At 38.5% G+C, this 12405-nt stretch overlaps 1 protein-coding gene across 4 annotated transcripts in view; it reads right to left on the bottom strand.

Moving 5' to 3' along the window:
* LOC122808798 (rap1 GTPase-activating protein 1-like) overlaps positions 1-12405 on the bottom strand; it is a 1319062-nt gene that overhangs the window by 236490 nt on the left and 1070167 nt on the right. For 3 of the 4 annotated variants that reach the window (XM_044079845.1, XM_044079848.1, XM_044079846.1), the window contains exons 18-19: positions 10622-10759; positions 9615-9722 (exon numbers count right to left, since the gene is read on the bottom strand). In XM_044079845.1, coding sequence (XP_043935780.1) covers positions 9615-9722; positions 10622-10759 — 246 coding nt within the window. The remainder of the gene's footprint in view (positions 1-9614; positions 9723-10621; positions 10760-12405) is intronic. The other variant, XM_044079847.1, reaches the window with a different exon arrangement.

Raw genomic sequence — 12405 nt, forward strand, 5'->3', positions numbered from 1 at the left:
TATATGATCAGCTAGAAAACAAAGTTAATGCATAGAATATAATTACATCATGTCACTGTTATCATCAGCAGGCCTCCTTTCACACTCTGTATTGACAAAAAGTATGCATTCTTCTGAAAAATAAACATATGCCCTTAGACTTATACCTTCTACCATAATTTCTGTTCTGCTGTTGATTACCATTTCTATTTGAACCTGAAAAAGCACTATTGAATGCTCATATGTTCCAGCAGGTCTTTATGTCAGAGAAATTAGTAAAGCAACATTGAGCATAATTTTCACTACCACAGCACCAGTCAATAGATTAAATAATAAAAGATCAAAAGCCAAAGTCGATGTACTTCAATAAGCCAAACAAGCAAGGTAGAAGTAAATCCTAAGATATGTGTAATCCTTCCTGCTGGTTAGTAAAATAGTGGCGTGCTAGAGACCTGCGTGCAGTTATAAAGTGTGTTATGAACTGCTTGGGATTTATAAACAATGAACATTTTGCTGAAAAGTTTGACACATATTTATTTTAAATATATAAAATTCTGTATTGTCTGTCAGCTATGGCATCTCACGCCGTTCCATAGTTGAAATCACAAGTATTCTGATTGCTGAAATGCTTGTAACAGTATGGATTATTATCTCTGGGTGTCTTATCCTTTTTAAAGTAAATCTTAGTATTATAATAATTTTCTAAGAGAACAAAAGCAATATTTAAAAAGTGTCCCTGATATAAAGCCTTTTCCCACATTATTTTTGGCTTTGTCATTAGATCTTATTCTTTATCTTTCGGCTTTTCCCAAAAGGTTGATAACTATAGTGGGTCTGTGTGTGTGTGTTTGTGTATGAATGTGTACAAGCCTGTGCTCATTTATGTATGTATGTGTGTGTGTGTGTGTGTGTGTGTGTGTGTGTGTGTGTGTGTGTGCGTGCGTGTGTGTGTGTGTCTGTGTGTCTGTGTGTGTGTTTGTGTATGAATGTGCACAAGCCTGTGCTCATTTATGTATGTATGTATATGTGTGCGCAAGTGTATATGTGTGTGTGTGTGTGTGTGTGTGTGTGTGTGTGTGTGTGTGTGTGTGTGTGTGTGTGTGTGTGTGTGTGTATGCGTGTGTGCATATTGGGAGTAGGTCCAGGTTCAGGTGGGAGAATGTGCCTTTAAATTTTTCTTGTTTTAAGATGATAAGAGGTTTATGTGTGTGTTGTTTTTGAATGCATGGCTAACTGTGAGTTTGTCACATTCAGCCACACTACCAATACTATTGCTCATGTGATTGCACACTGCCACGGAACCAGCCATACTGAAAGTGCGGGTCTCAGAAAAGCAGCTTCGGTAATATATGTGTGCTACAGAGCTGACACAGAATCATGTGGCAGCTCTCAGTTCTACAGTGTTGTTGGCTTAGCACCACTGTTTACACCAGAGCTTCAGGAGGAAGATGAGGAGAGAGGGCCACAAACAATACTAAAAAACATTGTACTGGTATCTCTGCCATCCATATTAGTATAGTTACTTAACAGAAGTGCAATACAGTAAACCACTGAAGTGGGTGAAATGACAGTGCTACATGTCTTACGGACACTATCACCATTGTATCACACAGTGTAGTTCCCACAAACACAGCCACATTCTGTCTCTCTCACAGTCTATATTCCAGGGAAAGTGCTGAGCTACTTAAATGTTGTTTGTTGCTGCTACTGTTGCTTATTATAAAATACCATGAGTGAACAAGCATATGCATTCTACTTCCAAATGTTAGCTAAATCTGGCCATTCACAATATGAGATTCATGATCAACATTCTCTTAGTAGTTTTCTCAAAAGGCAGGTGTCATGGTTTGATAGAAATTCTTTCACTGCTCACTAAAAACAAACTTCAAGGTGCCTGGGAAAAGAACCAAGTTAAAGTTAGAAAACTAAACACTCGGTGTGCCTGACATGCTGTTAGCAGCAAGCATGCATTTAGCGTAACATTAATATACACGTCTGTGCCAAATATTTAGTAAGTGGTTTGAAGTGAAGAACTTTACAGGATTAAAGCATTTCCAACATGTGCCTGCCTTATTAAAGTCTTACCATAGATCTGTGTCAGAGATAAAGTCCAAGGAATTTAGATTCTTATTTATTTACTTACAGTGCATTCACAGATTCAAACTACACTTTATTTTCAGGTGACACTGACCCATACTAAAACTTTCATGTTCTTATTATTATTTTCCCTTCCTTCCTAAAAGGACAGAATTTTACTGCTTCTGCTGTCTCTAGTACCAAATCTGTGATATCCAAAAAGGTCCAAACTGTGTGTACAGCATGCTAGTAGCATGAGCATCTTCCTTTTCCCCAGCTTTCTTTTGTTCTTCTTGACAGAATCTGTCCCCAAGGAATGTATTGCACTGTACTACCTAAAAGTATAATCTTGCACCCCAGTAGAACAAAGGCATGCTTTATGTAACTCATGAATTGAAATGACAACTCCTCTTGGAATGTATTAATGCTTTATAGGCTTACATCTACATACAATTCTAGTCCAATTTTCTTCCTACAAGGACCCCACTTTTTTTTCCACAACTATCCACCTACACTATGCCCATGACAATTTTCTTATATAGCTAATTCTCTGTGGCTGTACACAATGTTTTGTGGGTTACCAATGTTATAGTAGGCTATGAGTTTATTTGGCAGTAATTGTAGGTAACCGGGTCTATATCAAAATTTTGAAGAGGTACAACGCCGAATGTGAAAACATCGAACCCAAAATATCGAATGGTGAAAATAGCGAAGACCCGGAACATAGAAATCTTACCTAAGGCAAGATTTTGGTGGGCCGTTCTTCCACTGTGGTGCGAGAGCTACGGACCTTAGGGTTAGGGTGCGGGTTAAGGTAAGTGGATAGTTAGTAATGTATGTATGGTGTAGTGTAGCTGTATGTGTGTGTGTGTGTGTGTATTAATTAGTTTGTTTGTGTATAGATTTGTAGGGTATGTGTGTGATAGTTACGGACCTTAGGGTTAGGGTGCGGGTTAAGGTAAGTGGATAGTTAGTAATGTATGTGTGGTTTAGTGTGGGGTTGGGTTTTGTTAAATGTATGTGTGTGGTTTATTTATTTTGGTGTGCTTGTGTTGGGTGTATGTTTCTCGGAACAGCAAATATTTTCTCTGGAAAAAAATTTGCTATTCTGAGCGTTCGATGTTTTCAATATTCAAAATTCCAAGTTCGAACATATGGTGTTCGACATTTTGGAATTTCGAATATATGATATAGACCCAGGTAACCTTTGGTGAATAGATAATGTAAGTCACATTACATCACCCTGGCATTGGTCGGAGTAATAATAGTTTTGAAAAAGTATTTGTTCCCTTACAGTTGTCATTAAAGCTATTAAGTTTCTTTTATTTAATTTATTGATTTTGCTTGTTAAGAGTATTTTAGTAAACATTTAATCTATTATTATTATATGGAATCTGAATTGTACTTTTCTTCAATTTGGACTTTTTTAACATGGCAACTAAAAAGTCAGGGCAAGGAATTTGATATTTAAGCTTTTCTGGGAAAAAAGAACAAAAGCTAGGTAACTAATTTCATTGCAGCATGGACAAGTCATAACAGTGGACATCTGAACAAAAGATTAAGTTTCACTTGCCAATGATATGCTTTTAATTTTTTACTTTTGTAATGTATGGATGTTTCCAAAGGAATATGTAACTGTTTGGTACTTTAGGTGTCTGCCTGTTGAAAGCTTACACTAACCATGTTTCAGGTTATACTTCCCAGACGCCCAGTCACTGCTGCAGGAGAAGAAGGAAACATTTGGTCTGCCTGAGTTTAGGAAAACTGTGTCTGGCATTCCTAGGCTGTTAGAGCACTATTGAAAATAATGTAGATAGTGGAAACATTCAGGGTGTGGGCAGTGTAAATGCAGATTGTGTGGCTATGCAAAGGGTGAAACAGCACAACATGCAGAGCATGACAATTACTAAATAATGACATTGAAATATAGAGCCCTATGTACTCAGATTATGCAAATGACAGAATCCAAACTGGTGGAATGATTCAGAAATGTATAAAAAGACTGGGCTGCGGGGTGACACATACTTCTTTTTGAATGCCATGATTCATGGTGTCAAACAGAAGTAATGCTAATGCCATGATTCATGGTGTGCAAGAGGAGTAATGCTAATGCCATGATTCATGGTGTTTAACATGAGTAATGCTATTGCCATAATTCATAGTCTGCAACAGGAGTAATGCTAATGCCATGATTGATGGTGTGCAACAGGAGTAATGCTAATGCTATGATTCATGGTGTGCAACAGGAATAATGCTTATGCCATGATTCATGGTGAGCAACAGGAGCAATGCTAATGCCATAATTCATGGTGTGCAAGAGGAGTAATGCTAGTGCCATGATTCATGGTGTTTAACACGAGTAATGCTAATGCCATGATTCATGGTCTGCAACAGGAGTAATGCTAATGCCATGATTCATGGTGTGCAACAGGAGTAATGCTAATGCCATGATTCATGGTGTGCAACAGGAGTAATGCTAATGCCATGACTGATGGTGTGCGACAGGAGTAATGCTAATGCAATGATTCATGGTGTGCAACAGGAATAATGCTTATGCCATGATTCATGGTGTGCAACAGGAGCAATACTAATGCCATGATTCATGGTGTGCAACAGGAGTAATGCTAATGCCATGATTCATGGTGTGCAACAGGAGTAATGCTAATGCCATGATTCATGGTGTGCAACAGGAGTAATGCTAATGCTATGATTCATGGTGTGCAACAGGAGTAATACTTATGCCATGATTCATGGTGTGCAACAGGAGTAATGCTAATGCCATGATTCATGGTGTGCAACAGGAGTAATGCGAATGCCTTGATTCATGGTGTGCAACAGGAGTAGTGTTAATGCCATGATTCATGGTGTGCAACAGGAGTAATGCTAATGCCATGATTCATGGTGTCAAACAGAAGTAATGCTAATACTATGATTCATGGTGTGCAACAGGAGTAATGCTAATGCCATGATTCATGGTGTGCAACAGGAGTAATGCTAATGCCATGATTCATGGTGTGCAACAGGAGTAATGCTAATGTAATGATTCATGGTGTGCAATAGGAGTAATGCTAATGCCATGATTCATGGTGTGCAACAGGAGTAATGCTAATGCCATGATTCATGGTGTGCAACAGGAGTAATGCTAATGCCATGATTCATGGTGTCAAACAGAAATAATGCTAATGCTATGATTCATTGTGTGCAACATGAGTAATGCTAATGCCCTGATTCATGGTGTGTAACAGGAGTAATGCTAATGCCATGCTTCATGGTGTGTAACAGGAGTAATGCTAATGCCATGATTCATGGTGTCAAACATAAGTAATGCTAATGCTATGATTCATGGTGTGCAACACGAGTAATGCTAATGCCATGATTCATGGTGTGCAACAGGAGTAATGCTAATGCCATGATTCATGGTGTGCAGCAGGAGTAATGCTAATGCCATGATTCATGGTGTGCAACAGGAGTAATGGTAATGCCATGATTCATGGTGTCAAACAGAAATAATGCTAATGCTATGATTCATGGTGTGCAACAGGAGTAATGCTAATGCTATGATTAATGGTGTGCAACAGGAGTAATGCTAATGCCATGATTCATGGTGTGCAATAGGAGTAATGCTAATGCTATGATTCATGGTGTGCAACAGGAATAATGCTTATGCCATGATTCATGGTGTGCAACAGGAGTAATGCTAATGCCATGATTCATGGTGTGCAACAGGAGTAATGCTAATGCCATGATTCATGGTGTGCAGCATGGAGCAATGCTAATGCTATGATTCATGGTGTGCAACAGGAGTAATGCTTATGCCATGATTCATGGTGTGCAACAGGAGTAATGCGAATGCCTTGATTCATGGTGTGCAACAGGAGTAGTGCTAATGCCATGATTCATGGTATGCAACAGGAGTAATGCTAATGCCATGATTCATAGTGTCAAACAGAAGTAATGCTAATACTATGATTCATGGTGTGCAACAGGAGTAATACTAATGCCATGATTCATGGTGTGCAACAGGAGTAATGCTAATGCCATGATTCATGGTGTGCAACAGGAGCAATGCTAATGCCATGATTCATGGTGTGCAACAGGAGTAATGCTAATCAATGAAGGCTTCTGCTTACATTTGTGATGTGATAAGAAACAACTGGCCGATCCTTATATCTGATGATGAGGTTTTAAGAGTTGTAGGTGATGTACGTAGATTTTGTTTTAAAAATGGGGTGTCTCTTAAGAGACAACTTTGTTATGAATGTGAGCAGCAGCCTTCACGGATTTTTGATAGGAAAGGTACTTATGCATGTACGAATTGTATAGCAGGCTCCTATATTTCAAAGCCAATGGAATTTAAACATCACATTACAGGTTTCAGTTTCACACCTAGGTTTTATACAGATTGGTCAAGTAAAAATTTAGTTTACCTTGCTGTTTGTGGAAACTGCAGTGGTTTCTATGTTGGAAAAACTACAAAGTCTTTACATGAGTGTTTTCTTAAACATGTTGGCTATATTAAACATAAAGATCCTACTAGTGCTTTGTATAAGCACGTCTCTACACATAAAGCTCACACTTTTTATTTTTTGGTTTTGAAGTGCATTTATGTTGATAAACGTGGGGGTGATCTGAACAACAGAGTTGAAAAAGCTGAGGCTAGATGGATAATGCAGTTGCAGGCACATAAACATCCTGGGCTAAATGGTTTTGTACCCTTAAATCCTTTGCTTAAGATCACAAATTACATAACTGATTAATTGATGCTGTTATTTAAAGTTCATGTGATCTCCTGTAAGATTGTCTGATGAAGTGCCTATTGTGAGGCATGAAAGCGCTTACCTGTTTTTAAGCTTATTTATAAAAGTTTGGACATTTTAGAAGCTGTGGTTGGTCCATGACAATAGATAAGCGGGTTTTAAAATTTAAGGGAGCCCTCCTGTTTTGTATTTACTCTCTCTCCCTTTCTCATATGGTCATGTGCATTAATGTGAGTAACTGTGCACATGCTAGCATGGAAAACTGCCCTTAACTCTTTGGACTATCCTGCCCCATGCATTCAGTAAATAGTAGGTAGACAGCAGAGCAGTGACCATTTCTTGTCACAGAGAAAACAGTGCCCAATTAAAGACTATGCTACTCTGTAACCTACTGTCTCTCTTCTTCTTCTTCTTTTTCTTCTTTTGGCTTTTCACGGTTAGAGGTCACCACAGTGGATCATCTGTCCACTCATGATTGGCAGTGGAGTTTTACGGTGTTGAGTTGCCAGCCCGGCGCCCAACCCTCCACAGAAGGCACACATATGCACACACTCACACCTAGGGCCAATTTAGAGTGTCCAATTCACCTACTGCATGTCTTTGGGATGTGGGAGGAAACCGGAGCACCCAGAGGAAACCCACACGACCACAGGGAGGACATGCAGACTCCGCACAGAAGGCACCCCAGCCGAGAATCAAACCGGAGAACCTCTTGCTGTGAGGCAGCAATGCTAACTGCAGAATCACTCCTGAATTCAAGCCATCAGCATGAGTCATGGAAAGACATCTATATATCAACCTCTAGCTATGGTGATAAAAATATAAATAGCTTGTGACTGATATGCCAAGCATGGAGGAATTTTCCTTCTCTAAGGACATTGGCATTTCATCTAAGTGTGCATATCCCACAGATGACAAAAAAACAAAAAAAAATTTTTTTTCAATAGGCCTGTAGGATACTGATTGTACTTTGCTGCATTTTTTTAATGTGAGGGAAGAAAGGGTTATTTTAATGTTATTTCTATTTATAAACAAATATTTTCTAAATAATATTATTATAGCATTCATTTGTAGATTGGTACCAAGTATTTAATTTTTATTTTATTTTTAATAATGTAAATTTAGTACCCAGTACCTTCCTAATTATAGCACAATTGTTTCATCATATTTATTATATGTATTAATAATATCTTAACTGCTAAAAACTTGTAGGTTCCTCAATAATAACTTAAATGGAAAAAAGTGAACTTGGTTAAAAAGCATGGCTTGGTTTAATTCACCAGTTTTCCTATGTCCCCCGTCCTTTCAATTAGAAATTACTGCTTTTGTGTCGGTCATATTTACCTATTCTCAACTACACTGTAATGAACAGTCTGAAACTTTTCCAATATTATCATATTAGTTATCTCAGCTGTTAAACTTTTCCAGTAAGATGCTACAGTTTTGGTGAAAAAAATGTTTCTTTCCTGATTTCGCTGTCGTTTAGTTTTGATATCTTGATTCTTGTTGTTCACATAATCATATCATCTTACCTTATGATTTTGTAACCTTCAGATTTACTTGCAGCGCATAAAATACCTTCCCTTCCCCCCAACTTTTACAGTATAATTATTATAATAAACTCTTGTCACTTATCTGGCAAAGCTGCACCATATATATTTTGCTTTTTCAACCAATATACAGCTGCCTTGAATTCTTTTTAGATATGAATTCTCAGATGTTTACTAATTAATTTCATACATGACATTGCATTCATCTTTTTTCTCTGTTTTTCTTGTCTTTTATTTCGCATTTGCTCTTCATTACCCAGTCTGCTCTTCTGAACTTGACATCCACAACCATGATCTCTCTCTATATAAAGGAAGGTACAGATCTGAATCTCTATCACCATGGGCTGTAACAGTCTTGGTATAAACTCACATATTGCATATCTTTCTCTAAAAGTAAAGTTTTATTTGCAAATATATATTGTCATTTGTGAACATACAAATTTAAGAAAATAAAAGTACAGAATCATTAAAAAATGAGTATCATCACAATAAATTCGAAAGTAAAACATTTGGCATTTTTCATATTTATTATCCATATACTCTAAGCCTTTTTTTATATTGTCACTCTCATTTGAAAGCTGAAATTCCCACTATACTATCAATAAATACTTGTGTCTCTGGCATTGCACCGTAGTGGTAACATTTGACTTTTTTATATTTGTATCATAATAAATGCCATGAGTGTCATCCTTAAAATGACATCTTTATGTGCTTGGCTTCCCAGATCCCTACACAGAAAAATAAGTTACACTTCACCTCTTTCACCTGTAAAAGTTCTACTGTGATAGGAAGAGGGCTTTGTGGGAGGTTGTGACAGGGATTGTGAGGGACCTCAGACTTTGAGAATGTTCCTGTAGCCAATTACAGGGGAACCTGTTCTCAGTTCCATTCACAGTCCAGAATGCATTTACCTTGTCAAAGGGAATTCCTGCAGGAAGCAGTGATAAATACCTCTACAGAATTATTACTATCACTTAGGTTGGTCTACCAGTTCCACAGAGATGCTTACTAAGACTGTTAATGTGGCCTGCCATCATCAAAGTCTGGCCCCCACAGTCTGTCACAATAGATCGTTCGTGCTTCTCGTGAGGCTCAGGATCATATGAACATGCAGATGGAATGAACACCTTCAACCTCAAAGGGCAAGCAATTTCCTTAAATAAGAAAAACAAGAAAATAAAAATTAATGAGGTGAAGTTGTTGAAAGCATTGCAGTAAGGGGAACCCAGCAGTTGTGCTGGCCACACTGTACCTGGCACGTGGACAAACAAAGGACTTCGGTCTTCATTGATGTCACTCCCTCCCCTTTCACCAGTGTGTGAGGGAGTACAGCACTTCGGCCACCCACACTGCACCCAACCTGTGGATAAACAGAGGGCTTCAGTCTCCAATGTAGCCCAGATCCCTTACCTTTTGTGGTGCTCTTGAATATTTATCCCATCATCTGAAGGCACAGTCAACAGCAAAACTTGGTTACAGGTGATAGTAGAATGCGAGCACAAAACTGTTTGAAATTTTCAGGCTATTTGTTTTTGTAATGCATAAGAAACTCTATGGTTCAGAAAAGGTTATTCAGCAGTCCTGCAGGAGAATTTATGACAACATGTAAACAAGACAGATTTTCTTATACAGTGTATCTTCTGCTGGGAGGAAATAAGATTTAAGTCATACAATTTCCTACTTAATTCATAGCATTTGTTTTATACTAAAATAAATGATAACTTATTATAGTTCTGGGAGAGATTTTTCCAAACTTAATACCTTGCTCTGGGTCTTTTTATTACTGCTAAACTTCATTCTAAGTATAATCTTCTGTGAGTTCCAGGAACTTGCAAATGTGGTACGATAAGTAGAAAATAAAATGTTCCTAGATAGAACTCAGACAGAAAATTATTTAGCTACAATGTTTTGAATTAATTTGACCCAATTCTATTATCTGTAGATCAGTAATGTAGTTTAATTACTTAAGCAGGAAATTGTGACTTTAGTTGCTATAAAATTTGTCAGCTGTAGGTATGTAGATAGATACCTGTTCTCATTCAACTCTCAGTACAGAAGAAAGGAATGAACTTGGCACAAAATATTTACAATACATTATAATCTAGGTAGTTTTCTGTCAGATGGCTTGTTTTACTTCTCATGTATGCCAAACTTTTAGTACAATGCCACTTTAAAAGATATGCATAAGGTACAAATGAGTTACTGTCTGAGATGCTCATGGGTGCTACAGATCTGAATGAAAGATGGAAAAGGCCTTACCGAAACAGGTGTTTTAGGGCCATCTGAAGTACTCTGACCTGGGCTAGTACTGGACATACGGCTTTGGCTAGCTGACTGGTGCTTCTTCATTGAAATTCCCATAGTATCGAGAGACTGACTCCTTCCGCGAATGACACGCTATGAGAAAAAATGGTCACAAATATAAAACTATATGTTCCACTGTTACATATGTTCTGTATATTTAATATTCAGTCTATATGCTGTATGTTTCAAATTCTAGTACATTCTAAATGTGCCAGGAAGTAAAAGTATATATCAATGAGAAGCTTTTGTAATCTTTAATAAAAATAACCACTACTTAGCACAAATACATTTTTCAGGGTTTGTGAACTTCAGATGGTTTACAAAATACCTCTTCTTTGCAAACAATATAATTTCAAGACATAAAAATACCCGATGTGTTGTTGTCCTAACTCGCCTTCATTCTTACTAGGATGGGTTCGGATCTGATCCTCAGATCTGACTCGGTCTGCCTTTATATGCAACCTCGAGGTCTTCTACCAGCTTGTGGCTAAACCCTATTCCAGCATGCACCAGGAAACCTCCCCATCTCATTTGCCACTAAACAAGATTGGGTGCTCTCTCTACTAGCGCTGGCTAAGTATATTCTTTAGTATACTGTCTTTGTTGTTATTTAGCTTCAAAGAGTTGAATTTGTTGTTAGATAGTTTATTTCCATTTTTTTTAGTGTCTGTTTTTCTGCTTTTGGTCGTTGTCTTCCATCCAGGTCTAGTTGCCCCTCTACCGGCTTCGATATTAAAAAATAAAAAGACAATTTTAGTCAGAGGCTCTTATTCTTGTTTTCCTTTGCCTTTTCTCTTTCAGCAATTCATTTAAGTGAGAGAACTGCCTTCGCTCTCCACTCGGTCCGGGGAGGCAAGTTGGATTGGACAGTTGTCATATCCAGCCTTGAATCTCTGGGCAACGGCTCAGGTGAGCTCGGCTCCTACCTTAGCCTTGAGCCCATTGTCCTTGATTCCAAGGGTACCCCTCACCTTCTTCTTTGGATCCAGGGATATCCTCGGATCAGGGGTGAGGGGCTTTTGAGGTAAGGAGGAGAGTACTGTCTCCACAGACAGTTTTGCTGTCATCTCCAGATTTTCTTCCCCCAAAAGCACCGGTGTCTGCCTCTATATCCTTGCATCCCCAGGGAAGCAGAGATTTTAGGTCTAAGGATGCCCCAAAGGGCACCCCCCACTCTTCTGAAACCTCTCCAGAGTACCTCTCCAAAGAGGTCCCCTAAAAGAAATTATGCAAGAGGAAGTATTTAGACTCCCCAGAGGAGTGTATCACTTCTGATTCGGACCTCGATGAAGCTGAAGGGTCCCCACGGTCACTTCCTGATGATGTCTCCTTTGGAGACATCTTGGAAATACTGAAATAGAGAGGTAGCTGGAAGTCCACCAACCCTTCCACAGAGGAGTCTGTATACCTGAAGGCCTTTGGATCTCACCCCTCCTCCACTTGGGTGTCTCCACCTTTTGACAAACTTATGGACTTAGTTTCTTGGAAGGTGTGGGAGTATCCAGATTCAGTGGAACCTGTTCCTAGGAGGCCAAATAAATTTATCACATCCCCATCAGACAGAACCTTTCTAACTAAGGGAGTCCCAGTAGTTGCTATGGTGATGGTGGCAACCACTAAGAAGGAACTTTCATAGACATCTTTTTCTATTCATCCACCAAACAAGGAGTCTCATACAATGAACAGATATGGAAAGTGCATCTTTTCTTCAGTGCCTTTTGCCCTCAGATCACTGAATT

Source organism: Protopterus annectens, chromosome 8.part0, assembly GCF_019279795.1.
Source record: "Protopterus annectens isolate FY-2018-M chromosome 8.part0, PAN1.0, whole genome shotgun sequence".
Classification (NCBI taxonomy): domain Eukaryota; kingdom Metazoa; phylum Chordata; order Ceratodontiformes; family Protopteridae; genus Protopterus; species Protopterus annectens.